Genomic DNA, 26,965 nt, shown 5'->3' on the forward strand with positions numbered 1-26,965 from the left:
AGACTTATAGATAGAGGGCAGTCTGCCAATCAGGGGTGGGGTGGAAGGATTGAGCAAAAAAGAAAAAAAGAGAGAAAAAACTCATGGACACGGACAACAGTGTGGTGACTGCTGGGGGGAGGAGAGCATGGGGGGATAAATGGTGATGGACGGTGACTTGACTTGGGATGGTGAACACACAGTACAGTGTACAGATGATGTGTTGTAGAACCGTGCACCTGAAACTTGCATAATTTTGTTAACCAGTGTCACCTCAATAAATTCAATAAAATGAATAAAATAAATTAAAACATTTTTAAATACAGAAAGGAAAATGGGTGAATTGTTACTACCCACAACAATATCAGATACTCTCTTGGCAAAAGACACTAATACTAACAGTTATATGAAAATAGCTCATACCTCTATGACGAACAAAGATCAGGGAGGATTTTATAATAGTATATTATAATGTAGTTAATTACAGCTTCAAAATGATTGCTTATAATGTTATTATATATACTATTATATAAAATAAATGTATATAATACTGCCCAAAGTGATCATTATTTGTACTCTTTATAGGGCCATGCTTACCTTCACATTTTTCAAGAATCTGGACCGTTTCTCCTATTTCTAACACCAAGCCTTGAGGAACCGATGCTCGGAAACTGCATATCACTAGAAAACAAGGATAACAATATCAATTAGCATCTTAAATGCTGAGACTGGGTCAGAGTCCCTGAAATGAAGACTGAATTTTCTTAAATATATATTCCCCTTTCTTCACTAATTCACCTCCCAAATATGTAAGCCCCTTTCAATGGAATCAATATTTTGAAAGGTAATGTTAAATAGATCAGGACACTGAAGTACATTTTAGCAAAATTACTATTCCTGAGTGGTGAGTGTATGTACGTGAAAACACTTCTGTAAACAATCTCTCTCATCCCTCTCAGCATGATCTGTCTATCCTTTTGGGGCAAGTTTGTATCACTTAAGAAAATACTGACACCAGAAATTTGTTATCTACTATAAATAGGTATTTTTATAAAGATTCACCAAATCAGTATGATCATGCTTTGAGAAACAGAATCCCCATAATAAAAATGGAAACAAATTAATGAAATAAAAAGCAAATGTATAACAGAAAATCTGCAGATACCAATCAAAACCCCATGTCTTTTTTAGAAAATTAATAAATTGATTCTAAAATTTATATAAGAGTACAAAGAACCAAGAACAGCCTTATAAATATTGGAGGACTTATATTACCATACATCAAGACTTGTAATTGAAAACTGATTCTTTGAAAACACTAACATTGTTAGGCACCTAAGCAAGACTGATCAGGAAAAATATTATCAATATCAGCAATCAAAACATTAAAAACAGCCATGGCCAGTGTTGCTCAGTGGTCAGAGCACTGGCCCTAGCACTGAAGGTTCACAGGTTCAATTCCCAGTCATGGGCACAGATCTGGGTTGCAAGTTTGATACCCAGCTGGGTCAGGGCTTGTGCAGGAGGCAACCAATTAACGTGTGTCTCTCTCGAATGGATGTTCTCTCTCCCTGCCTCTCTTCCTCCCTCCTTCCCTTCCACTCTATCTAAAAAAAATCACTGGAAAAATATATCCTCCAGTGAGAATTTAAAAAGAAAACAAAGATAAAATCTCATTACAGATCAGCATTAACAGATGAAAAATTGCAACTGATTTTAATAATAGGGAACATTAACACTGAACACCAATTAAACAAAATGTTAATCAAAAAATTTATTATTATTAAATGTATATAACCAAAAAATTTGTACTCAGTTACTATATTTTGAATTTCATCAATAAAATGTGTACCAACTTGTTTCTTTTCTCATCGTATAAGTACCTCTACATAAACTGTACAATTTTGCCTCTTGGCCTATAAGTTTAAAATATTTACTATCTATCTTGCCCTAGCCTGTATGGCTCAGTGGTTAGAGTGTTGGCCCACACACTGAAGGGTTCTGGGTTCAATTCCGGGTCAAGAGCACATACCTGGGTTGCAGGTTCGGGATCTGCAGCCCCAGTTGGGGCACATGCAGGAGGCAACCAATTCATGTGTCCCTCTCACATCAATGTTTTTGTCTCTCTCTCCCCCCACTCTCCCTCTCCCTTCCCTTTTCCCTCCCTTCCACTCTCTCTAAAAATCAATGGACACCAATAGAAAAAATATCCTCAGGTGAAGATTAGCAAAAAAATATAAATAAATAATAAATTGTTAAAAGTCAACTCTTTAAGCCCTGGACACAATCACATTACAGGTCCAAGGACACATGAAAAAAATTACATCAAGGACTTTTTTCCCTTAAAAATAATTTTAATCAAACAAGTATCCCTCATTGTCACCCTAGTCCTGCTTTAGAAACCCACAAAAATATTACCAGCCCCTTACATATTTTATGGTTTTTCTTACTTCTAGGTTTAAAAATATGTATCAAAAGAGTCTTCATTTGAAGCATTATTGCACTGCTCTTTTTTTTTAATCCTGACCCTTCCTCTCTAAAAATCATGAAAACATATCCTCAGGTGATTGTTGCCAGAGCTTAGAGAGAGAGAGAAACACTGATGTGAGAGAGAAACATTAATCAGCTACCTTCTGTACACGCCCGAAGAGGGGTCAAACGCAAAACCTAGGTACCAGGAATCGAACCTGCAACTTTTTGGTGTACGGGACAATGCTCTAACCAACTGAGCCACCTGGCCAGGGCTGCACTGCTATTTTAATTAATCCTAAAATAATTACATTAAATAAGAAACGATCTGAACAATAGTTATTTTTGTGTTGTCCATACCAATAAAAGGCAAAACAAAATGGAACTCATACAAAAATAATGTGTTTGCCTTTGCAATACATGATCTTTTAGAGTAGATTTGTCTTCTTAATTAAGTTTTGCTAGGCCTAATAATGAAATTAATTTGCATTCCTTGATCTGGATGACGGAGTGACACATCCAGGGAGTAAATGGATAGCAAAGGAATTCTGGTTTAAGGCACACAAAATTTGGCCATGAAAGATGATGACTCGAAAAGTTAGTACACAATCTCAACATGATGTTTATTTAGCTGGAAAACTGTCATTATACAGTAGCATAATTACAGAGAATTGTTTCTGCTTGGAAGTACAAAATAATATGATTTTTTAAAAAACTTAGCAACCATACACTGAGATCTGAAAAATGATAATTGAAGACTACTGATGCTAAGTCTCAAACCTAGAAAAATTAACACAAACCAGGCTCATTAGGCACAGTAGATAAAAACAAGTAATAAAAATAAAGTGGTACTTTATTTATGGCAAAAAGAAAAAACAACTCTACCATTTCTATTGTGATTTGGAAACAATCCCTCATTATAACTGACTGCATAAAAGGCAATCACTGACAAAATACTGGGATTCAAAGGGTGAATCTTCACCTATGATAGAAAATACGATAAAGCCCCTAAATCACTTCACTTTAAAACCTAACTTCATGCCTAAAGAAGAGAAAATTTGCCTGAGAATTTGATGAAAGCTGTGGCCACTCCAAGAAACATGCACTAAGTTCACTGACATCTATGGAAAACAGCCACTGATTTCTTAACATATTGCAAGCACTTAGCACTCTTGGTCTTAAATTCCTGGGTCAAGCATTCAAAAACTAGGGCTTCATGAAGATTATTTACAGGGAAAACCGCTTCGGACGCTCCACTACACTGGTATTAATATGAAGCCTCCCAATATCTGAGAACAAATTCCTTGATGAATTAACTGGGCTTGCTAGGTTGGAGAAGTTAAAAATCATCGCTTTCTCTGCTCTAATATATAGTTGGGCCATAAAATTTGAAAATTTAAATTCCAAAGGAAGCTAGCCAAATACAAGCATCTAATTTGCCTCCCTCCTAAAATCTAACTAACACCACAGTTTAAATTTTGTTTTATTTTTAAACCTATAGCCCACAGGATGAAGAAAATGAGAAAGGAAACAAAACCTAAGTAAGTTTAAAAGCTGAAAAACAGATGGGCAAGTCTAAGAAAGTTAAACTCATACCAATAGTACAGCAACTTTCAACCTTTTTCATCTCATGGCACACATAAGCTAATTACTAAAATTCTACAGCAAACCAAAAAATATGCTTTTTGCAGATCTGACAAAAAAAAATAGGTATAATTTTGATTCATTCACACTGGATGGCTACTGCTGTGTTGGCTGTTGTCATTTTTTTATTTGACAATCTAAGGGAAAAGAGGTCAGTGCCCCTGACTAAATAGTCAAGTACTGTGTGTTGAAAAATTCTTGTAGTACACTGGTTGAAAATTGCTGCAATAACAGAAAGAATCAACCTAATTTACAACTCAAAACCAAGACTTGGCAGTAATGGGTCCTGGCTGGTGTGGCTCAGTTGGTTGAACCATTGTCCTGTATACCGAAAGGTTGTGGGTTTGATTCCCGGTCAGGGCACATATCTAGGTTGCAGATTCAATCCCCAGTTGGGGCACCTACAGAAGGTAACCAATTGACGTTCTCTCACATCAATGTTTCTCTCTCTCTCTCCCCCCCCCACCTCTAAAAATCAATAAGCATAGCCTCAAGTGAAGATTTAAAAAACAGAATTGGCAGTAATGGGTAACTCTGAAAGTGGCGGGAAGGAGGCAAGGAGTAGTTCAGGGGAGATGCTAAAATCAGAAAGGACTGATTTCAAAGTGTCTAAAACAGCATTTAGATTATTAAAATCACCTCCTCCAATCCATATCTCAGTGTATCCTCTTTTCCTCAACTCAGGAAAATGACTGGAAGTTTATTCTCTGGAAAAGCAAATGGATTTTTAATCTGGATTGGGTAACACAGGTATATCTGAGGACTAGGGAAAAGTGTAAAATAGGATTATGTGTACACAGAAAAAACTCCAGTCCTCGTCCAACTCTGGGCTCTCAGAATTCTGGTATCCAAAACTTTTTACCCTTCAGGCATTCCCATGCTATTCATTTAGTATTAATGGAAAGAGCCCCCAAGGACCCAATATATTGAATGAAAACAAACTCACACTAAAGGACATATTGTGAAATTTGTGAACATATTGTAAAATCTCAGAACCCTGGGGAAATTATGGCTCTATTAATAAGATTCCAAACAGAGAAATAGATTGCACCCAAAAGATCAGGAATCACAGACTTTTTAATACTAACACTGCAAGCCAGAAGACAATGGAACAATGCCATAAAAATGCTAAAGGAAAATGATTTCTAAAGAATTAGGATAAAATGAAGACATTTTCAGACATGCACAGTAGGAAAAAACATAAACTAAAATCACTTTGGAAGGCAATTTGGCATTATCTTCTCAAACTGAACTGTGCATGTGATAAAATTCAGCAATTCTTCTGCTACTCGCATACCCTAAGAAAAATACACATGTATGCCAGGATGCAACATGAGAAGATTCATAACAATACTGTTCTTAATAACTAAACAGAGGGAAAATATAAGTATCAACTGACAGGAAATGGATTAATAAAATACAATATATTAGAGCTACACACAACTCTGTTGATTCTTAGACTTTCATTTATTTTTAAATTATAAGTTGATTTTTTTCTTTCAGTGTATAGTTCTATGAATTTCAGCACATGCATAGATTTGTGTTACCACCACCACAAACAACATTCATAATAGTTCTGTCACTCTGGCAAAAAACCTCCCTCATGCTGTGTCTTGAGAATCACACCTTCCCCATCTCTACCCATGGCAATCGCTGATTGGTTTTTCCATCATTATAGTTTTGTCTTGGGGCAGTGTCATGAAAATGAAATCATATGTTTCTAACCTTTATGATTAACTCCATTCACTCAGCATAACCCCTTTGAAAGTCATACAAATTGTTGCATGCATCAACAGTTTATTCCTTTTAATTATTGGGTAGCAATACTCCACTTTATGGCCATACCACACTTTGTTTATTCACCCAAGTCCCAAAGTGAGCACTGGGTGATGTAGATGTGGGACAAATTCAATACCAATGCCTCAGCTCATTGCCCACTGGATTGTCTTCTTTTGTAAAGGCTCTGTTCAAATCTTTCGCCCATTCTTTTATTATCTTATTACTGAGTTTTGAGATTACAAGTCATTTGCCATATGTTTTACAAATATTTTCTGCAGGACTGTGGTTGCCTTTTAATTTTATTTACTGTTTTTTGAAAAGTAAAAGTTTTTAATTTTTTTAAGTACATTTTGTCAAACTTTTCCTTTTATAGTTTGTGCCATTTGGGTCCTATTTAGGAAATCTTTGTCTAACCCAATGTCAAAAAGATATTCTTCTTTATTTTCTTCCAGAAACATAATAGTTTTAGTTCTTAAATCTCTGACACATTTAAGGTTAATTTTGCCTTGAGAAAAAAAGGCTGTTATATCCAACAAGTAAATTGTATGTTTCCAATACTGTATTTTTCACTTTTAGACTTTCTATTTGGTTGTATTCTATTTATCTTACTGTGCTAAAATATCTTTTTACTTATTTAAGAATACTTTGTTAAACTTCAGTGAAGACAGTTTCAATTTCACTTTAAAATTTTATTTGCTAGTTCCAACATGACTCATCTACGGCCACATTTGGTTTATTTCTTCTCTGTCTTGTTGCTTCATATGTCCAGTAATTGTAGGGCTGTATCCTTGCTATTGTGAATTTTAACTTACTTCTAAGCTTAAGTTAAGCTTCAGCAAAATTTAAAACTTTTATGCTACAAATGATCCCATCAAAAAAATGACATACACCATGATCAAGTGGCATTTATTCCAGGCATGCAAGGATGCTTCAACACCTACAAATCAATCAACAAAATACACATTAGCAAAATGGACAAACATGATATGATCATCTCAATAGATGCAGAAAAGCATTCGACAAACAAGTGGGTATGGACGAAACATACATCAACATTATAAAAACCACATATGACAAATAACAGGTAACATCATACTTAATGGTGAAAAGGTGAAAGTTTTTCCTCTAAGAACAAGAACAAGAGAATGATGCCCACTCTCACCACTTTTATCAACATAAATTGGAATTCCTAGCCAAAGCAATTAGGCAAGAAAAAGAAGGGGAGAAGTGGGAGTGGATGCTGGTTGGAAGGGATCAATGGGCGGGGGGGGGGGGGGGTAGGGACATCTGTAATACTTTCAACAATAAAGATAAACTAAAAAAATAAAAGCACAGAAACTGAAACCAGAAAAAAGGAATCCAAATCAGAAAGGAAGAAGTAAAACTGTCTCTATTTGCAAATGTCATGATATTATATATAGAAAACCCTAAACACTCATGAAAAAACTATTAAAGCCCTGGCTGGTGTGGCTCAGTGATTAGAGCGTCAGCCCAAGGACCGAAGGGTCACGGGTTTGATTCTTGGTCAAGGGCACATACCTGGGTTGTGGGTTCAATCCCAGTGGAGGCACATGTGGAAGGCAACCAATCAATGTGTCTGTCTCACATGGTTGTTTCTCTCTCTCCCTCTATTTCTCCCTCTCTCTCTAAAAATCAATGGAACAAATATCCTTGGGTGAGGATTTAAAAAACAACTATTAAAACTAATCACCAAATTCAGTAAAGTCACAAGACACAAAATCAACATACAAAAAACAGTTGCATTTCTATACACTAATAACATCCTGGCCACAGAGACAATGCATTATTTGGGAAAGATGCACAAAGAAGAGTTGAAAGATCTTTCCAAGAATTTGAAACCCAGGAGCACAAGCAGTGCACATAGCAGTCCTAGCACTGTTTTAGGGTAGAGGTGTCAAAAATCTCAGTTACAAGGGCACTTTTGAGAATTTTTAGTAATAAAAAAATCATAAGACTAGAAGGAAAAAGAATATTAACACATAGCACTAAAGTTTAGTTTCAGAACTTGTTTCTGTCATTTAACTAATTGAAATATCAAACTTAAAAGAAAATGCAGCCCAAGGCATTAATTCCATTTACTTTATGAACTAATAAAATGTAACTGTCATTTCCTCAATCAATAATCTATTTCCAACTTTCAATCTCCAAATACCACAGAGAAAAATACACTCTCTTATGTATCAAAGCTAATAAAGTCATTTAGAAAGCAATAATGCTGACTACCACGTAATATTTTCTTAGTAAAATTATATATAAATTCTGATTTCATGTGAGGAAAGATAAGTGTATTTATTTTACTGAAGAGGCAAATAGAAGATAGCTAAGTGATTTGTTCACAATCATTATAGGTTTTCCATGTTAGGAACAGTATTGCCTAGTTCCTCTGAAAATAAATTCCATTATTCTTTTATCTAGTTTCTCTAAATCTAAAAGCACTCTTAGGATGCTCAATTTACCTTCCTAAAATACCTTTGTCCCTTGAGCAAAATGTTTTAATAGCTCTCCACTGCCCACAGAATAAGGGCTAGATTCCTTACTCTGACACTCAAGGCCGGCCCTTCACACTCTCAGCCAAACCTATCTTCCCAATCTCCCAATGTCACAGGACTTGGTCTATAAACGGGTCTCCAAAAACACCTTGCACAAGTCTCCAATCTATACCTCACTTCTTCATACTGCCTGAATCTCATCCCACACTTCCCCTTCACTCACCAAAACCCTACTGACTCATCAGGACTCAGTTCTTTCACCCTTAGGAATCTTTCTTGGTGCCACCAGGCTCTGAACTCATGGCACAGTCTCCTTCTACCACGTTTGACATTTACTATAGCTTTGTGTGCACGGTGTTTATGTGCATCAGGTAGTCTTATCTCCTTACTATTCTGTGTGCCCAGCATGCCTAATCCTCCCCTACTCCACATGATTTCAATGGGGCTGTCAGTCAGACACCCTCAACCACAGGTGGACATGTAAAATGAAGTAGACTGGGCCATACTATTCATTCCCTGAAGTCTTCCCTACAGGAAATAGCTCTTTCCTGTTCTATCATAAGCTGTAAAGATGTAACCCAAGAGATTCCAAGAGTTGTCCCCCAGTAATGAAAGGAGTACATCTAAAACTGCAAAAAAGAGTCCAACACATAGATACATGCTGAAATGTAAGATGAAGACATAGAGGTCCTAATGTCTTGAGGCCCTGATCCTATTCTAACCTGAGGCCAGACCCATTCACACCTTTTCTGGTTACATGAACCAATAAATTCTCCCTTCTTCTTCTTCAGTCTAAAATGGATTTGTATTAGTTATAAGTGAAAGAGTTCTTCAGATAAACTCAAGAACAAGAATATGTTTTGTTTCCTTCATTGAATCCACATGGTAAGCATCTGATAGAGTTTCTAAACTGATTCCTATCTTGTGGTGGTTCTATCCAAGCTTTAATGACAGGAGAAAAAGCCCTGTACAGGGAATCAGATCTGAATTCAAAACCCAAATAGTCAAACTGTGTGACCCTGAGCCAGGCACTACATGTCTCTGACCTTGGTAGTCCCATGTGAAAAACAAGAAGGTTGAGTTATATCATTTTGGTACCTCCTAGGCCTAAAATTCCATGAATATATAATTCTTAGCTAAAAACTGTCGCCAGGCCAGGCATGGCTCAGCGGTTGAGCATCGACCTAGGATCCAGGAGATCGTGTTCCATTCACAGTCAGGGCACATGCCTGAGTTGCGGGCTCAATCCCCAGTGGGGGGCGTGCAGGAGGCAACTGATCAATGAGAACTCTCTCATCCTTGACGTTTCTATCTCTTCCTCTCCCTCTCCCTTCCTCTCTCTGAAAACAATAAAAATATATTTAAAATGTTTAAAAAAATAAAAAATAAAAATTATTGTCAACTAGCACTGTTTCAATTACCATCATCATAAAATAAAACTGCCCAAATCTAATTTTCACAATCCTCTGGATTAAGGATCTTGAAAGTAGATACTACCTTCCTGTTTCCTTCTTTGTTCCCCAGAGCCTTTAAACGTAACAGATCTTCAATAAATGTCTTCTGAATCAATAAAAGAATTCAATGAGGTATCTTAACTTTCCAGTTAGACTTTTTTTAACTTCATGTTACTAGTATATTTTTAATTACCTCAAAAAAAACTTCTTCCACTCTTGCCAAGAAACAAAATTCAACTTCCCTTTCCATCTATGGTCAATATAGTTGATATCATCTTCTCAATCTTTGTAGCATGTAATCTCAATACTCTGCCTCTTTCTTAATAACTAAAAATCATTTCAATTTCTGTATTTTCAGGGCTGAATTGTTCTTCAACAATTTCTATAAATTTATATCTTCATATTGAATGTTTGAAATGCCAACCACTACAACAGTATGAGTTCCTTTCACCCAACATTGGAATTCATTTTAACTACACAGTCTCTGTGAAACAAAGAATTAGAGAATATCCAACTAGAACATCTCTAAGTGAAAGTGAGAACCACTCCAATGTGTTGACTTAAGAACATTAAAATGACTTAAAATAACTTATCTTGATGTTCAACTTCCAAATAATTTTCATTTAATTAGGAGATTCTGGGAAGAACCATAAAATAAATATCTCTGGGTGGTGAGATCTGGGCTAAGTAAATTTTTTTTCTTTTTATTCATCTCTTCTTGCTATTTTTCCTACAATAACAACATGTTAACTTGTGCAATTTTAAATTATTCTTTAAAATTATATAAATAAAGTTTTTAGTATCTTGACCTTGAGTATCAACTAATATGGTAAGAAAGAATAAATCAGGATTAGAGAAGAACACAGAACTACCAGCAAAATGGGGCAAGAATATTGAGGAAAGGAAGAAATCAAATGTCCAGATTCACATGAAACATACTTTTACAAATACAAATACACAAAGCAGGGCCATTAACAAGTAGTAGCCTGGGCTAAGTGAAATGGAAACTAATCTTGCGATGAGGGAAGAAAAAGTGAGTATGAAAAATCTACAGCTAGCATCATACTCAATGGCAAAATACTGAAAGCTTCTCCCCAAAGATCAGGAACAAGACAAGGTTGCCTGCTTTTACCTATTCAACATAGTGCTACAAGTTCCAGCCAGAGCAATTAGGCAAGAAAAAGAAACAAAAGGCATCCAAATTAGAAAAGCAGAAGTAAAATTATCTCTTCACAGGTGACATGATCTTTTATGTAAAAAACTTGAAAGAATCCATACTCCCCCCCCTACAAAAAACACACACCAAGCATTAGAACAGAGGAATTCAACAGTTACAGGATGTAAAATTAACATACAAAAATCGTTGTATTTCTATACACTAATAATGAACAATATGAAAAAATTAAGAAAACCATTCCATTTACAACAGCACCATAAAAATAAAATACTTGGTATAAATTTAACTAAAAAGGTGACAGCCTTGTACACTGAAAATTACAAGACACTGTTGAAAGAAACTGTAATAGTAGTAGTAATAGTAGTAATAATAATAACAGAAACCTCATTTAAAGTAGGGAGGCCAGAATGGGGAGCTCTCATGCCCTGTGTCAATTGAGAAGCACACCAAGGGAAACTTTATAATAGTCCTTTCCAACTTCTTTTCCCCTCTATAAAAGATCTTCCTCTTTTTTGTTTTAGTGAACTTGTACATGACCCACATTGTTGCACATGTTCCTGGTTGCAATTCCTTGTTGTTCCCAAATAAACCCATCTTACTGGAGAAATATCTGGCTTTTGTTTAAGGTCAACATATTTGGTGGCCAGTACAAATATCCAGAGAAGACCCCCAACAGCTCCGAGGCTGGTGAGCAAACAGGTGAGGCATCCAAGGAGCCCACTGAGCTCTCTGTTTTCTCTCCGACCCTGGAGCTTGAGGGTAAGTTTTCTCCTGGATCTGAGCTTCCACTCTTTGTATTTTGAATCTCTCTGGAATCTATTTGGGACCTGTTTAAGGCTTTGCCCTTTTCTGTTAAAGAGCAAGTACTTTATTTGCGAGTACTTGTTTTGGCACTACAGCCTTCGGGATCAGGCTGTTTGAGACTGCCAGCCTTCATCCTGATTCCCTTTGAAACATTTTATGTATATTTTACCATAATAAAAACAATTTTTAAATATCAAGGTGAAGAATTAACCAATTAAAACAGATTACATATCCAACACAGAAATCTGCTACAATTTCTGAGAAAGCAAATCAATAAAAACAGTTAAGTGCTCTGTGGAACAACCACAGTATCATTACCTATAGTTCTATAACACTGCCTTATTAGAGCTTAGACGCTTCAGTATGTCTAAATGTACCAAAAGACTTTCTTTTCAAAAGGTTTCCTCTCTCCATCCATAGTGCTATAAGCACCCCTAAGTGCATCGTCCCTTTCCCATACCAGAAAGTAAAACAAAACCCCTTCCTTCCCGGCTTTCCTCATGACAACAGGATGGATGCAGCAGTGCCAGACTCCGTGTCTACATGCACCCACCTGGAGAGGACACTGCCCTCTGCACAGAACAGCTCTGCATCAGGCTCTGTCACTCCCCCAGCACTGCCTCTGTTCCAAGACAGGCATTCCTACAGAGCCGAGCCTTGACCATGAGTAAGAAAGTTCTTTTAACAGAACTGAGCCTATCATAAAGGCAATGAATCTCACTTCAACGGAGAGGAAAGGAGCCACACAGCTGATTATCCAGTTTCCCTTTAACAAGTTCAATTGAGGTCTAGCTTGTAAATGTGTGGCTGGGGAGAGAAGCAAACACAAGTGAGAGGTTAGCAAGTGGGAAAAAGAAAAGGGTGATATTTGAAGTAGCTACAGAGAAAGAAATGTACAGAGAAAGAAAGAATACACTGGCAGTGAGTCAAAGAGTCCTCAAAATTCCCTGAGAGCACCACAGTCAGATTAGAAAAGGAAGAAACAAGAGAACCACTAACTGGAATTAGTGATTTTCTAATTCAGTAAGGAAGCAAACAAGTATCACTGTATTAGTGTCATAATCACTTGTTTCAACAGTATCAAATCATCGGAAGGTTCAATTAAGCAACTGATGCCCAAGAAGTTGAACTGGTAGTACGGGACACTTTATTTCTGTGGTGCTTGGGGATTTATTCCTCTCAAGCATGTACAATTTTGAATTTTTTGAAAATGCAAAACCTGTGGAGGAACTAATGCCTTATGCTGACACGGATGCAGAAAAACAAGTACCGTCACTGTCCTGACAATAATTAATTTCAAACAACCAACTGCTCAGAACTAGGAGATTTGGTAAATTATAGTACATCCATATTGTGAACAGCAGACATTAAAACAATGAACATTCCAGGCATAAGAAAATTCCAGACAGTATATAGATTTAAAACAGAAGATTTTAAGACAATGTATATAGTATGGTCCTAAGTTTATTTTAAATGCCTACTTAAATGTATATACAGAAAAAAAGACTGGAAATATATACTAACATGTTGAGAGGGGTTATGTCTAGATAACAGAAATAAGATAGCCCAGCCAGGTGTGGCTCAGCGGCTGAGCGTCAACCTAGGATCCAGGCGAACAGGGTTTGAATCCTGGTCAGGGCACATGCCCGGGTTGCGGGCTGCAGCTGATCAATGACTCTCTCATCACTGATGTTTCTATCTCTCTCTCCTCCTCTCTCTGAAATCAATAAAGATATATTTAAAAAAAGAAGTAAGATATACCTTATTTTTCCTTTTTGTGTATTTTTCTATATTTAACATTTCTAAAATGAATTTGTATCTTATGTAATCAGAGGGAAAATGTTACACAGAAAAAGGAAAAAGCTCAAGTATATTTAACATATTGAATTCACAATACAGGGAAGACTAGAATACATTATATTTTAGAAAAAAATTCCAACCAAAAAAAAAAAAAAAATGAATCTTTTCTTGGTGCTTCTAAAGATTTAACCTTGAGCTCTCTGGAAAAGTCACTCAACCAAAACACAGCTTCCCCAAAGATGTCAAATAAAAGAGGTACTGTCAGGGTGAGTTCATATTGCATCCCTATTACCTGCTACAAGATTTCTGAATCATTGTTGTGATAACTATGAAACTCCAGGTGAGACGGATTCATACTGGACTCCTAAGGCTCCCACCCAAAATCAGTCATCTGAACTCAGCAATAAACCTTCCTAACAGGCTCATGAAAGGAAAAAGCGAAGGGGGGAAAAGTATATTCATGATGTCACAAATTTCTAATAGCCAAACATTAGATTTACAGCCTGCCTTTTAAAATACTGTAAGAATTAACAAAGCAAAATAAAACTCTTCACTAGGTTGGACTCCTAATTAGGCATTTATTGATCACTCACTATGTGATAGGCCCTAGGGTTACAAACAGGAAGGCAAAGTTCCTTGTCCTGGAGAAGCTCAATCCCCTGAGGCAAAGAGATGCAATTAGGCATGCTCTAAAAGGGTAAATGCCATACTGGAAGTTGGTCCAACTGCTATAGGTGTAAGAATCAGTGCTTATTAATACAGGACAGAGCTGGGGAAGGCATCAAAGAGATGGCATTTGAGCTTTTTAAGCTGGCATTCTCCAGGCACAGAAAGGCAGTCATTGCATTGCTGTCATATTATAACCTGAGCAAACCAACAAAGGTAAGAAAGTCCTAGGCCTGTCTGGAAAAGGGTGAGTTGTCCAGCATATCTACAGTACAGGGAATGTGGAGGAAATGTCCAAAATAAAACCCAAGAGACGCTTGGTGCCACCCTTCCTCCTAGACATGAAGATGAAAATGGACGTAACATCTTTTCGATGCTAAAATTTCCTTGTTACTCCCCACACTTAAAGTCAGGCCACACAGACCCCTTAGAAGCATTTTTTTCCTCCTTGCCTATAGACCACTGTCCGGCAAAGAGCCCATCCTAATGCCAAACACTATCAGGTTCCCAAAGAATAGCCCAGCTGCCACTGTCATGGAATATTCAATAGTCATTCAGATAATCTGCATTCAAAGCAAAATCTACTTGTTTATAAACTGGACACTGTCCTCTAGATAATAAAATACCTTCTGATTCTGCTCAACATTTTTATCAGCCACCTGAAAAAGACAGAAGACGGGTTTATCAATTATGTAGATAAAGGTTCGAAGAAAAGATAGTACTATGTGGGGTCACAAACTCAAGCTTCAAAAAGACTTGAGAGGTTATACGGATACGCCAAATATATCAAGCCCCCTCCCCAACTTAGGACCAAAAGAGGCAAGCCAAATATACTCCCCCTCAATGAAATGTAATGGAAATGAAACAAATTTTACACTTATGCTTATTACCAATTGTACAAGTTCAGGATGGAGATCTAGCCTGACTTCAGTTCATATGAAATAAAAACTAGAGTTTAATTGCTATGAATTCAATGTAAGTAATTAGTGTGAAATGGCAACCTCAAAAGTCTCCAAAAATCAGGCTTTATGCCACATTAACAAAACATGTCCAATTCGATGCTACAAATGTGTGTTTAAAACCTTCTACATGCCTGGTACTGAGTTATGTCTGTCAATACAAATATAAATATGACTTAATCCATAGTTCTAAAAGTTTATAGCCTAAAGCAGTGTTGTTTTTTTAACCATGGGTCAAAAAATCAATTGAGTTGCCAGCATATTTTTTAATGAAATAGAAATGAACAGAAAATATCAGAGTATACTGTACGGAGTACACAGTAAGTACTACATCACGAAACTTTTAACTTCTTCATATATGTATATATGTATGTATACACACACACACGAGATAATTTTAAATGTATTGTATATCAGTCAAAAGTTAGAAAGACATTAGTCCAATGAAACAGGATTAAATATACCACTGTAAGGTACAAAGTATCATAGAATATAAAAGTATGGTCAAAGGTCTAGAAAAAGATTTACAAAAATAATGTTGTATGAAAAGAGCCTTGACAGGTAGAAAAGAATCTGAGAGATGAAGACATGGGGGAAAAGCACCCCATGTAGAAGGAATTATATGAATAAAGACTTAATACAACAAATAACAAGAGGTAGCAAATGTCCTGGCACATGGCAGCACTGTATAATTAAGTCCAGACACAAGGACTTGGGGAAAGTTCAGTTTGGCTAAAATATAAAGTACAAGTAGATCAGCAGATGAGGCTGACAAAGCAAATCTGAGCTGTAACATGAAAGTGCTGTGCTGAGTAAACATTTAATGAATGTTAGCTATGTCAACTAGCCTTACTTAGTTCTAGAGCTTAAACCTTATCTCAAAGATCCCCTACAATTCGAAAATTTTATGAATTAATGAAGGGCTGTTATATGTGGGCACAGAACACAAACTTGTAAGAAATGACAGGGAGTTTATTCAACAAGGAAGAATGTTCTAATCATAGCTATCTAACCATAAAATTGACTGTCTGAAAAAGTGGTGAGGGCACCGTGACTAGATGTATTTGAACAAAGACCAGATGCACATATGTTTGAGATATGACACTAAATCTACACTATACTGCTCTGCATTTATCACATACTCATTCTTCCATCAATTTGGGTTCTCACTCATTAATGTGCAAGAGCTCATGAATGAATTTTGAAGAAAGAACAGATTGGAAGCAGGAGGTTGGGATTATATTCCATTGTAGATAAGCAGGAAAACAGGAAGCTTCTGAATGACATTTCCCAGCATAGTAATTATCCTTACAGTGATATAGCAAATCAACTGCAAGTACCTGGGCCACAGCTAAAATATTTTGGTAATGTATCTATGAAATTTTTTAAGTTCCCAGAGCCTTTATGTGAAAAAACAAAACAAAAACAAACCTTGTTTTTCCACACAAAATATGTCAAGAGGGGTTATGCAAGAGTCTTGAGAGTATAATCATAAACACGTTTGTTCATTTCAGTAAAGGCACAACATTGGAATTAAAGCTCTAATATAGCATATCTAATAATGCTTTCACATTGGGAGTAATTTCAGATCAAATGGAATATCTTTATAATCAAGAATAAAGACACAAGAATTTGAAAAAATATTCAAAATACAAACCATTAAAAATTAAAACTCAGCACCAATGCAAAAATATAGTATGAGTATAAAGTACTTTCAACCTCAATGACCATTCTTTTGAGACTGTCATACTTCAGAATGTGTCTAAAACTGCTAGATAGAAAATGGTCTCTTGTTTACAATTTAGCTTAATGTTACTAAAGCACATTCTCTTAAAACACTGCATGATAAAATGAGCTGTATTATTTGAATAGTCTATAGAATGTTGTTGTATACTGCCTTTTCTATTAAAAATGTTGATAATTTCTAGTTAATCACTTCCTGTTTGCTTTAAGGAATGACAGATCGAAACAAAGACCTCTTGGTTTGGGAAGGAACTCAAAAAATGTTTGCTAAATTCAACTTCTTTCCTCCCTACTAACAATGTCTTTGAAAGAGGGTGATAGACCCAACATACTCCTCAGGGCTGCTTAAAAACCTGCCTTCTGACATGTCGTGCCCTGAATCTGTACTCACTATCAATACAAATCATCCCATTTAGAAACAGAACACTAAATACTATGTAGTCTTATAAAAATGTTTAATATAGAAATAAAATTTCTTAAATATAACTATCCAATTTATTGAAAAGTCTATAGAGAATGCCTTATCTTTTAGAGACATACACTACTAAAAAACTCCTTTCAAAGGCAACACCATGTAATAAAAGAAACTGTGACTTAGAATCCCAAAGTCCTAAGTTCAAATCTCAACTCAGGACTTACTGGCTTAAGCGCCTTAGATCACAGTCGCTTAACTTCTCTCTGTTGAAGTTCCTTTCTCATCTGTTTAAGTACGAGGGGAGAGGTGATACCATGGTATAAGGCTCAAATAGAATCATGTGGTGGGAGTTCCCTGTAAACACTAAATCATAACACATTAAGCACATCCTCACTTTTCAGAACAAACTACAGTTCTGGGCATATGACACTTCTCTAGCCCTAGAGGATGTCTTTCCCTCTGAGAGGTATGGGGCCTTTTCAGAGGCTTCAAAGGCTGGGATTGCCTCATGGAGCAGGTAACTAAAGAGCCCACCACCCTCACCAGATTTCACTGAGTTGTAGCCCATTTACCAACTGATTTAGTGAAATTTGGTGAACACTGGTTCTTTCCGTTCCCACAGAAACTTCATAAATTAATTTTCTCTTAAAGACTCAAAGCTTTGCCCTGACTGGTGTCGCTCAGTGGTTGAGCATTGGCCTGCACACCAAACAGTCTTGGGTTTGATCCTGGTCAAGGGCATGTACCTGGGTTACAGGTTCCATCCCTGGCCCTGGTCAGGGGGAGGCAACCAATCAATCAATGTGTCTCTCTCACAAAGATTTCTCTTTCTCTTTCTCTCTCTCTCCCCAACCCCCTCCAAAAATCAATGGAAAAAATATCCTTGGGTGAGGATTAACCCCCAAAAAAGACTCAACGCTTTTTAAATAAATAAATAAATAAAATAGTGTTGGGGTTTTTCCCCCCTTATCTGGAGAAAATAAAGCAAAAGGAAATCAGGTAAAAGAAAATACGCATTACTTTTTAAATTAGAAAAAATCAATATGACATGACAAAACTAAAATATAAGGCATTCTGGTTGGTAATGAGGAAAAATTTTCCAAGGTCTAGCAAGTGGGAATAAGCAACAAATGCCCTGAATTATTTAAAAATTTGCCTCATTTAAGCAGAATAAAAAGATGACCTTCTGAAGCAGGTTCCACTGCTAAGATGCCAAACTAATATGTATGTATTCAACCTTTACTGCTATTCTACTTTAAGAGATTAATTGCACTGGTTTTTTTATGGTGGTGCTTGCTGGTGCTATTAGAGGGTAGGAAAAGTACTTTCTTGGTCTTTGGTTTCCATATTTGGTAGTATGGATGCAATCAATATAGGAAAAGACAGATGTTTCACAAAAGTAGCTGGATTTTTCTCACCTAATGTACTTCAGAACAAGAAGCTTCGTGGAAAGGTAAAATAAAAAATGAAAGGACGCAAGGCTTTCCAAGCATTCACAGCCACAGAAGGAAAGCAGACAATCTCTAGCAGGGGAAGTGACATAAGGAGCCAGAATATGGAGTAAAGGGGTTCAGTAAAGAACAAGCCCCTTGTAATACTAGAAAAGAACAGCAAGAGAGTCAAGTGCATCACAAAATATTGTCCACTGCCAAGAAGAAACTTAAAGGGAATAGTCAATTGTTGAAGGACAAAAGGACTAACGGCCTTTGGGATTATTCCTTTATCTGTATGATGAAGATAGCATTAAGACTGCTCTGGGAATCTACATGGTGCAGCCTAAGTGAGAATCCCCAGCACATGGCTGGGCTGACTTTTTTGATCCTCAAAAAAGTGCAGGTTTCTTCCCTCCCTCTAAAGTCAACCACAGAAAATTAAATTGAAAGGAAAGCTCGGATATCACCTTATCCTAAGTTAATAAATCAGATAATTTAAAAATGTTATAACCTGTGCAGAATTTCTAAATTATTTTTAAAAAAATAAAAATTAAAAGGCAGTAAGCTATTACTACAGGATCCCCAAAACCTTACCAATGCCAAACTTTGCCAGTGCAGTGGGAAAACTCCTTTGCGCTGCTGCAACAAGGGCTGCCTCCTGCACCAACGTCTGAGCACCCCTCCCACTGGTGCTAAGTGCCTGTGAGCGCTCTCTGCTTGCTGTAAGGAGGAAGGGTCAGCAAGCAGAGACAGAAATCTGTGCTCCAAGTTGGTCATAAAAATCAAAGCCGGAACTCAAAACATTTTCTCAGGAATAATAACAGATTTTTCAAGTTAGCAATTAAAGAAATAATGCAGCTAACATACCACTTCTAATTGACTATTTTTTCACTTTATGCACAATATTTAAGCTACATTATAAATTGAAATGGATTTTTATGAACACGCCTAGGAATGTAGCCCTAACACGCTTATGGGGGGAAACATGTATCCTGAGTTTTGAACAATTTATACAAGAACTTTCAAACAGTAACTGAGGAAAGGACAGAAAAAGAAAGCGATGAGAGAAGTAAGAAGAGAGTTGCCTTGTTTGGCAGAAAGGCAGCTAAATTATACTAAAGCACAGCTGCTAATGCCTTCAGAATAACTGTCTCTCATTTAACAAGCATTTAAGTCCTTCCTTGTGGCCATGCTGTGACCCTACGCAGGAAATAACAATCTTTCTAAAGCTAAACCCACAGTCCTAGGAAGTCAAGGATTTCCTTCCATCCTCCTGAGTCAATCACATACCAAATCCCAGGACGCTGAGATGCTCGTACGCCTACCTGGAGTAACCTGCACTGCCCCGGGCTCCGAACTAGCACACCTGAGGAAAGAGCTACCTCGTGTTACTACTCTAAGTACTAAGGGAAAAGGGAGAAATTAACATTTATTAAGCACTTGGTAGCCTCTCACTTGATTTTCACAGCCCTGTAGGTAAGCATTATCCCCAACTCACACATTAAGAAAATGATTCAATAACTTGCCCACACCACCAGTAAACAGAAGCCAAGACTCACAACTCTGCCAACCCCACACTACCCCAGGACTCCTCCTCCCCAAAAGAAAGGACACTGGGTACCACAGACAGCCGACACCTTCCACATCAGTTGTTTACCATCCCAGCCAAGCAGTTCTGAGAGCAAGTCAGGGAGGAGGCAGGCCATCAACCCTCGGTTTCACAGAACCTATTTCGCACTCAGGGAAAGCTCTAAGACAGGGTGAACCGCCCCCGGGGTGAAGCCCTCCTCCTGGCATCACGTCCCAATTCCTGCCCGGCAGAGACTCCAGCCCTGGGGCTCCTTTCATCACCTCCATCCCAGCCCATGTTATTATGCCAAGACAGCTCAGCTAATTAAAAACTGCAGAAAGTTACCTTCCAGAACAAGATTTTTCTACCCGCACAGATTTCACGGCGGGTCCTTAAATTTAAATAAATTCCGTGTTCACACGACTCGCCTGACGGTGCTCCTAAACGTCTGCTCCCACCGCCGGTTGGAAAAGTGATTTTTGTACTGCACCGTGAACTAAATCTTGATTTAGCTGCAGTCAAAACGGGAAACAAAAAAAAACCTGCTTCGACGGGTTACCCGTCTATCCTTTTCCATTACACCTTGGGGGGAGGAAACTGTACACTCCACATTTTAAATGTTTCTAGCTGAACAGCAGGACAGGTGACTTACAGTAATGCAGTGTGCCTGGGGCTCCTCGATCACGTCACCGCCACAGAGCTCGGACGTTATGAAAGTAAAGGTAACATCCGACCCCTTAAATTACTTAACGCTCCTTTTAAAGATACTAAATGTTGTAACAATTGTTTAAGCTCTGCGGTTTAACACTTGTAACAGGTTAAAATGGGGGTTCTAGGAGGGATAAATGTCTCATCTAAAAACGGGTGCAACAAAACCGGGAGCTCAGTGCACACCCGACTTCACACCGAGGCGGGTCCCAAACCCCTGCCCACTGCAAGCCAATTATTCGTAATACTGAAGGCAAAACATATTAAAACAGATCAAACATGTGAAATCAAATGTCCGTAAAATCTTGAATCGGGAAAATGTTAACGGCTTTTTTTTGGGGGGGGGGGGTTAACGCTCCGGTTCAAAAATAAACATTGGGCTCCTCAACCTGGTTGCGGAAACTCATTGAAACTGAGGTTTGGGAGCGGAGAGGACAGATTTCCAGCCTTTGGCTTCTTGGGTAAAACTGCCCGGTGCCCCGCACCAGGCACCTGGGCGGCCGCGGGGCCCGGCCCGCCCGCCGCACCTGCCGAGGCCGCGCCGCCAGCGCCCCCTGCCGCCCGCCCCGCGCCCGCGCCCGCGCCCCCATCCCACCCCCGCGCCCCGCGCCCCCGGCCCGCGCCGTCCCCACGCCGCGCTCGCCCAACGGCGAGGCCGCGCAGCCTGCGGGCAGGGCCGGGGGCGCGCGGGCGCGACTCGAGGCGGGGCGGGCCGGGCCCGGGGCAGGGGCGCGTCCCCCGGACCCCGCCGCCGCCAGGCCGGAGCCTCACCTACCTACGCCGTATTTCTCCTCCTCCGTGGGGGTCCACATGGCCGGGCCGGGCGCGGCCCCGCGGGCGCGGCGGCCGGGCGACAGCGCGGCGGGGACGGCCGCGGGCCCGGCTGTGGCGCACCGCGAGCCGAGGCGGGGGCGGTCAGGCGGCGCGGGGCAGTGGGTGGCGCATCGCTCACAGGCCGCCCGGGATGCCGCCGCCGCCGCCGCCGCCACGTCCGGACCGCGAGGCTCCGCGGGCGACCCAGGGGGTCCCCGGCGGTGCGGGCGAGGGCTCGCCACCTGTCCGTCGCCGCCGCGCCCGCCGCCTCACAGCTCGCCGCTGGCTCCGGGCGCCGCCGCGGCTCGGCTCGCCTCAGCGGGCTCGCGGGGCTGCGCGCATGCGCCGCTCCCGGCGCGGGGGCTCGCGCCGCTGGGCTCGCGCCGCCCGAGCCCGCGCGAGAGCCCACCCGCCCCGCGCCGGCGGAGGGAAATCCGCGAGAGGCGATTGGACGGCGCGGCGCGGGTCGGGGCCCGGCTGGCGCGGGGAGCGCGGGGGGCGCGCCGGCAGGTGGGGGGCCCCCGGGTCTGCGGCCTCCTGCGGGGCGCCGGAGATCGCCGCGGGCCGAAAGCGAGGGAATGGCACCGTTTTCAGACCCCCGGGGTCACCCGCATTGTTGTCACAGCCCCATCCCCCGAAAGGCCCCGTGGGGCGCTGCAGCCGCGGGAGAACCAGGCGGGACGTACTCGTGCCCCCGGCTCTGGGGTCTCGGAGGCCTTCGAGGCCCTGGTCTCGCTGAGTTAGCCTGCGCGGAAACTGTCCGGGGACTGACCATCGCAGTGGCCTTGCGAAAAGGAGGCGCCTCCTCCTTGGGATCAGGGGTCCCTGCCGGGGGCACTGCCTCTGCTGCTCCCAGGCCTCTGCCTTTCTGGCCCCGAGGTCCCAAAACTTTCCCCCTTTCTCTCCTCCCTGAGAATCTGTTCATTCTTATGCCTGCAAATATCACCTTGTGACGCTAGGTCAACCACTCGTCGAAGACCAGGATAGTGTGGCCACTGCAGGACTTACCCTTTCCAACGATGTCTGGACCACATGGTATTTCCAGCCTGACCCTGCTCACCCGGATTACAGTAGCCTCCGTCATTCCCATTATTCATGGGGGGATACATTCCAAGCCCCCCAGTAGATGCCTGATACCTCGGATAGTATCAAACCCCGCATTTTTCCCCGAACGTGAGATACCTTTTCACTAAAAGGAAGGACTGCACAGCTTCTCTTAGGCATACCCAAATTGCCGGCTTCACTACTTTTGCACTTGGGGGCCGTTATTAAGTAAAATAAATGTTACTTGAACGCAAGCACTGCGATACAGTAACAAGTCAATCTGATAACCGAGAAGGCTACTAAGTAATTAATCGGTAGAGCGTGTCTAGAGCAAGGATACGCTGGACAAAGGGATGATTCACGTGGTGGGTGGAGTTCCAGCGCCATACTCAGAATGGCATGCAATTTAAAATTTATGAATTGTTTATTTCTGGACTTTCCCACTTAATATTTTCATGCTGCAGTTGAAGGCAGGTAAGTGAAACTGTGGAAACTGAATCGGTGGATAAGGAGGGGCTACCGTGTTACCACCGACTCCAAGTTCCTATAGACTCCTTCTCCAATGGAGGCTGCCCACTCCTGCCCCCAGAAAAATGTTCTGTAAATGATTGTGTTCCTCAACAGCTAGATGCTCTTTTTCTGTTGGTCCAAGAACATAGTAAAAGAAATATCCTTATTTATGTAGCTCACTATTCCAGGAAGACAGACCCCTGCCCAACGGCTACCAGGGAATGTGTACCATGGAATGAAGCCACATTCCCAGAGATCTTCCTCCAGGGAGTTATACGGCAAGCGGGGCCAAGTTACACAGACCTTCTGAACAACCTTAAAGCTCTTATTTCATCCCCTAGTTTCACTCCATTAGCTGATGTATGTGATGACAGTCTCAGAGCCTAAAGATGGGTTTTCCCAAAGTTTCCTCCCCTGTTCCCCGCCTGAATCCATCCCAGATGGCAGCTTCCCCAGACGAAGACAGTCCCAATCGACGACCGCACACCTCAACTCAGAGGGCATCTGATAAGTCCCAGACTCCTACTGTCTTGCTGTTTGTACTAAATTTAGGGGTTTTTTTCTGGTTGTTTTTTTTGTTTTTTTTTAGATGAACCAAAAGGGCATAGCACACATTGTGGAGAATCAGCCTTCAGCAGGACTGCGCACCTGCTCTCCTGTACGCACGGCATCTGCTCTGAGCCCTTCCTCGGGCTCTCGGTGGGCTCCCACCGGCACATACACACCCCTCCCTGCGTGTGAGCTGACCTCCAGCTTGCCTCTGAACATCAGGACCCTCGGCGCCCTGCCCTCCCCTCCTTCCCACCCACTCTTCCTTATGTTCTCGCCGCCACCCACCCAGGTTCGCCGTCTGCCCCGTCTCCGGATCCCCAGGGGCCCACCGCACCATTGTTGTCCCCTGTCCCCCATTTTTCCTCTGTTCTGCTGCACAGGCTCCTGCGGTCCTGGGAACACCTGCCCTGTGGGTACCTCATCCCCCGGCCCCTCTCTCTTCCTCCTCTTTATCTGACTTCGAAGGAGAATCATCCACTCCAGATCCCTTTGTTTCAATGCAATTCCTTTGGTTCTCAGTCCTGGAAGTTCTGCTCTCTGGCCCCGTCGCCTCCTGGACACGGCTCTCCCTGAAGTCCCCAGGGCCATCCCAACTCCAGACGCAAGCGTTTGCTATTCCCTGGCTCTGGCTGGGCCTTTGCATACAGTGTCCTGTCCTCTCTTGAAACACGGGGCCTCCTCACCCTCCCAGGGCCACTTCCCCCAGGAAAGCTTCCCCAGCTGCCCCCCCACAAGGGCCTTTGCTGCGGCACTCCCGCATCCCGCCCTCCCGCAAGAGGTCAGTGTGTCCTTCAGCCGCAAAGATGGCTCTTCATTTAGTTCTACCCCACACGGCGACTGGCACAGGGCTGCCGCCTAACAGGAATCCGGCTCCTCCTATATACTCTGGGGTGGGTGAGCTGCCTGTATGTTTCCTGAGGACACAGTAAAATACGTTGGGGAAAAAGAGTGAAGTTTGCTTCTGCCAGTCACAAACCTCCAAGTTCAGAAGCTTGCGTTAGTTACAGTACATTTCCTTGATATAGGCACATTGGCTTTAATTAAAACTTCATCGAGACATCCTATTGAGTAGCCATATAAAAGATAAGCGTGGTGGAACAACTTAGCTAAGAAACCAAAAAGTTTACAGTTTGACTTAACTTTGAACTCATCGCCTCTGATGGTAAATTGCAACTTGATGAGCGGGAAAGGAATCGAGTCTTCGGCAGGAAATTCTTTTTTAAGATTATTGTCAATTAAAAATAGCCCATAACCAAACAGATTTTGTACATAATGCAGACAGCAGCATCTTTTTCTGTTCAAGTTAATGAACAATTTCGTCCCATAAACAAACTCCACGATGGGAAACCCCATCCCCGTGGCCTTCGGCGAATGAGGCTGGTCCTCTGCAAAGCCCGATGGGCTACCCTTAGCTTCCCCCCTTGTTTTCTGCTGCCTGGAGGATCAGCAGCATTCAGAGAGCCAGCCAGCCTGATGACTCAGCTCATAAAACAATGTGTGGCCACAAAGATGATGTTTATTCAGAAGCATCCTGGAGGCTCTTGCTACTGAAGCCGGCGAGCTTCTGGCCCGGGCACCGGAGCAGCGAGCAAGGCCCTCTCCCAGCAGCTGATCTCACCTCATCTGGCGCTCTGTCGAAGCAGAGCAGGGGGAGAACTTCAGGGGAATGCAGCGGGGAGAGAGGCAGAGCCAGGTGAGGCGCAGGTGACCGTGGTGACGGTCTGCCTCGCCTGGATCCGGAGCTGCCTGCAGCTAGAGCTCACGCCCACATGCAGCCCAGCGGCGGGTGGAGAGACGGGCGGCCCAGGAACGTGTGTGACCCAGCTCGGCTCTGCCCCGCTGGGCTCCTTAGGAGTTGGCCTGCTCCGGTTAATAAGGCGTCTACAGCTTGGCTGGCGTGGCTCAGGGGTTGAGTGTTGACCCATGAACCAGGAGGTCACGGTTCAATTCCCGGTCAGGGCATATGCCTGGGTTGTGGCCTCGATCCCCACAGTGCGGGGCGTGCAAGAGGCAGCCAATCCATGACGACTCTCATCATTGATGTTTGTGTGTCTCTCTCTCTTCCCTTCCTCCCTCTGAAATCAATAAAAAAAATATTTTAAAAATAAATTAAATTAAAATAAAGCATCTACAGAGTTAGTTTTCTTCATGGCGGAGAGACACCCAAGCGGGTCTCACTTCCCCACCACCCCTTATATTCCCCCAAAGCATCAACTTTTAGGAACTCTCCTCCCAGAGATGGCTGACACTGTTCAGGTCCTTCCAGGTGAAGAGACCTAAGTGACTAAGAGGATATTATTAGTATTTTGCTTTAAATCTTGTTGCATCTGAATATCTTTGCAGCGGGAAGGGCATAGGGAAGAGTGTGAAAAAGAGACAGATTAAGCAGTGCAATATTTCTTTATTTTCCCTAAAATGACAAGCTTTAGCCATCTGTTCCTATTTTATCAACCCATTCAAAATATTAAAATGCAAATTCCTTGCAGTTAGCCAGGAGCTTTCGAATGAGGGATGACCAAAGCTTCCCTGACTTCAACCTCTGGAGACCGATGTGGCACATCTGGATGGGCCAGAGCTATCCAGCCCCAGCATAGGAAACACCCCGGACGTGGCACAGGCTCCTCAGCACTCCCTCCCCGCTCTTTCAAGACTCTGAGCTACCTGGAGACACTGCAACGCTGGATTCTACTTGGCATCCTCAGGGCCTAGCACACAGGAGCCGACACATAACAGGTGCTCAGTAAATATTGCTGGAAGGAAGACGTTAGTGAATGAGTGATTCCCCCCCCCCCCACCCCCAGAAATGTGTATACCTTTGTTCCGACAGAGTTTTTATTGGTTTGTTGTTTGTTTCTGTCCAGGAAAGTGGGAGGAGATAGAATAAATTTTAAAAAACCAAGGTCCTCCCGGCAGGAAGGGCAAGTAGATAGAAACTT

General features: G+C 41.4%; 1 protein-coding gene across 1 annotated transcript in view; it reads right to left on the reverse strand.

Moving 5' to 3' along the window:
* DOCK3 (dedicator of cytokinesis 3) overlaps positions 1-21,922 on the reverse strand; it is a 164,362-nt gene extending 142,440 nt beyond the window's left edge. The window contains exons 1-2 of the mRNA XM_087825076.1: positions 21,886-21,922; positions 577-660 (exon numbers count right to left, since the gene is read on the reverse strand). Of these exons, the coding sequence (XP_087681202.1) occupies positions 577-660; positions 21,886-21,922 (121 nt within the window). The remainder of the gene's footprint in view (positions 1-576; positions 661-21,885) is intronic.
* Positions 21,923-26,965: the final 5,043 nt, after the last annotated feature.

The sequence above is a fragment of the Miniopterus natalensis genome, chromosome 15 (genome assembly GCF_054644295.1).
Source record: "Miniopterus natalensis isolate mMinNat1 chromosome 15, mMinNat1.hap1, whole genome shotgun sequence".
NCBI classification, from domain to species: Eukaryota; Metazoa; Chordata; class Mammalia; order Chiroptera; family Miniopteridae; genus Miniopterus; species Miniopterus natalensis.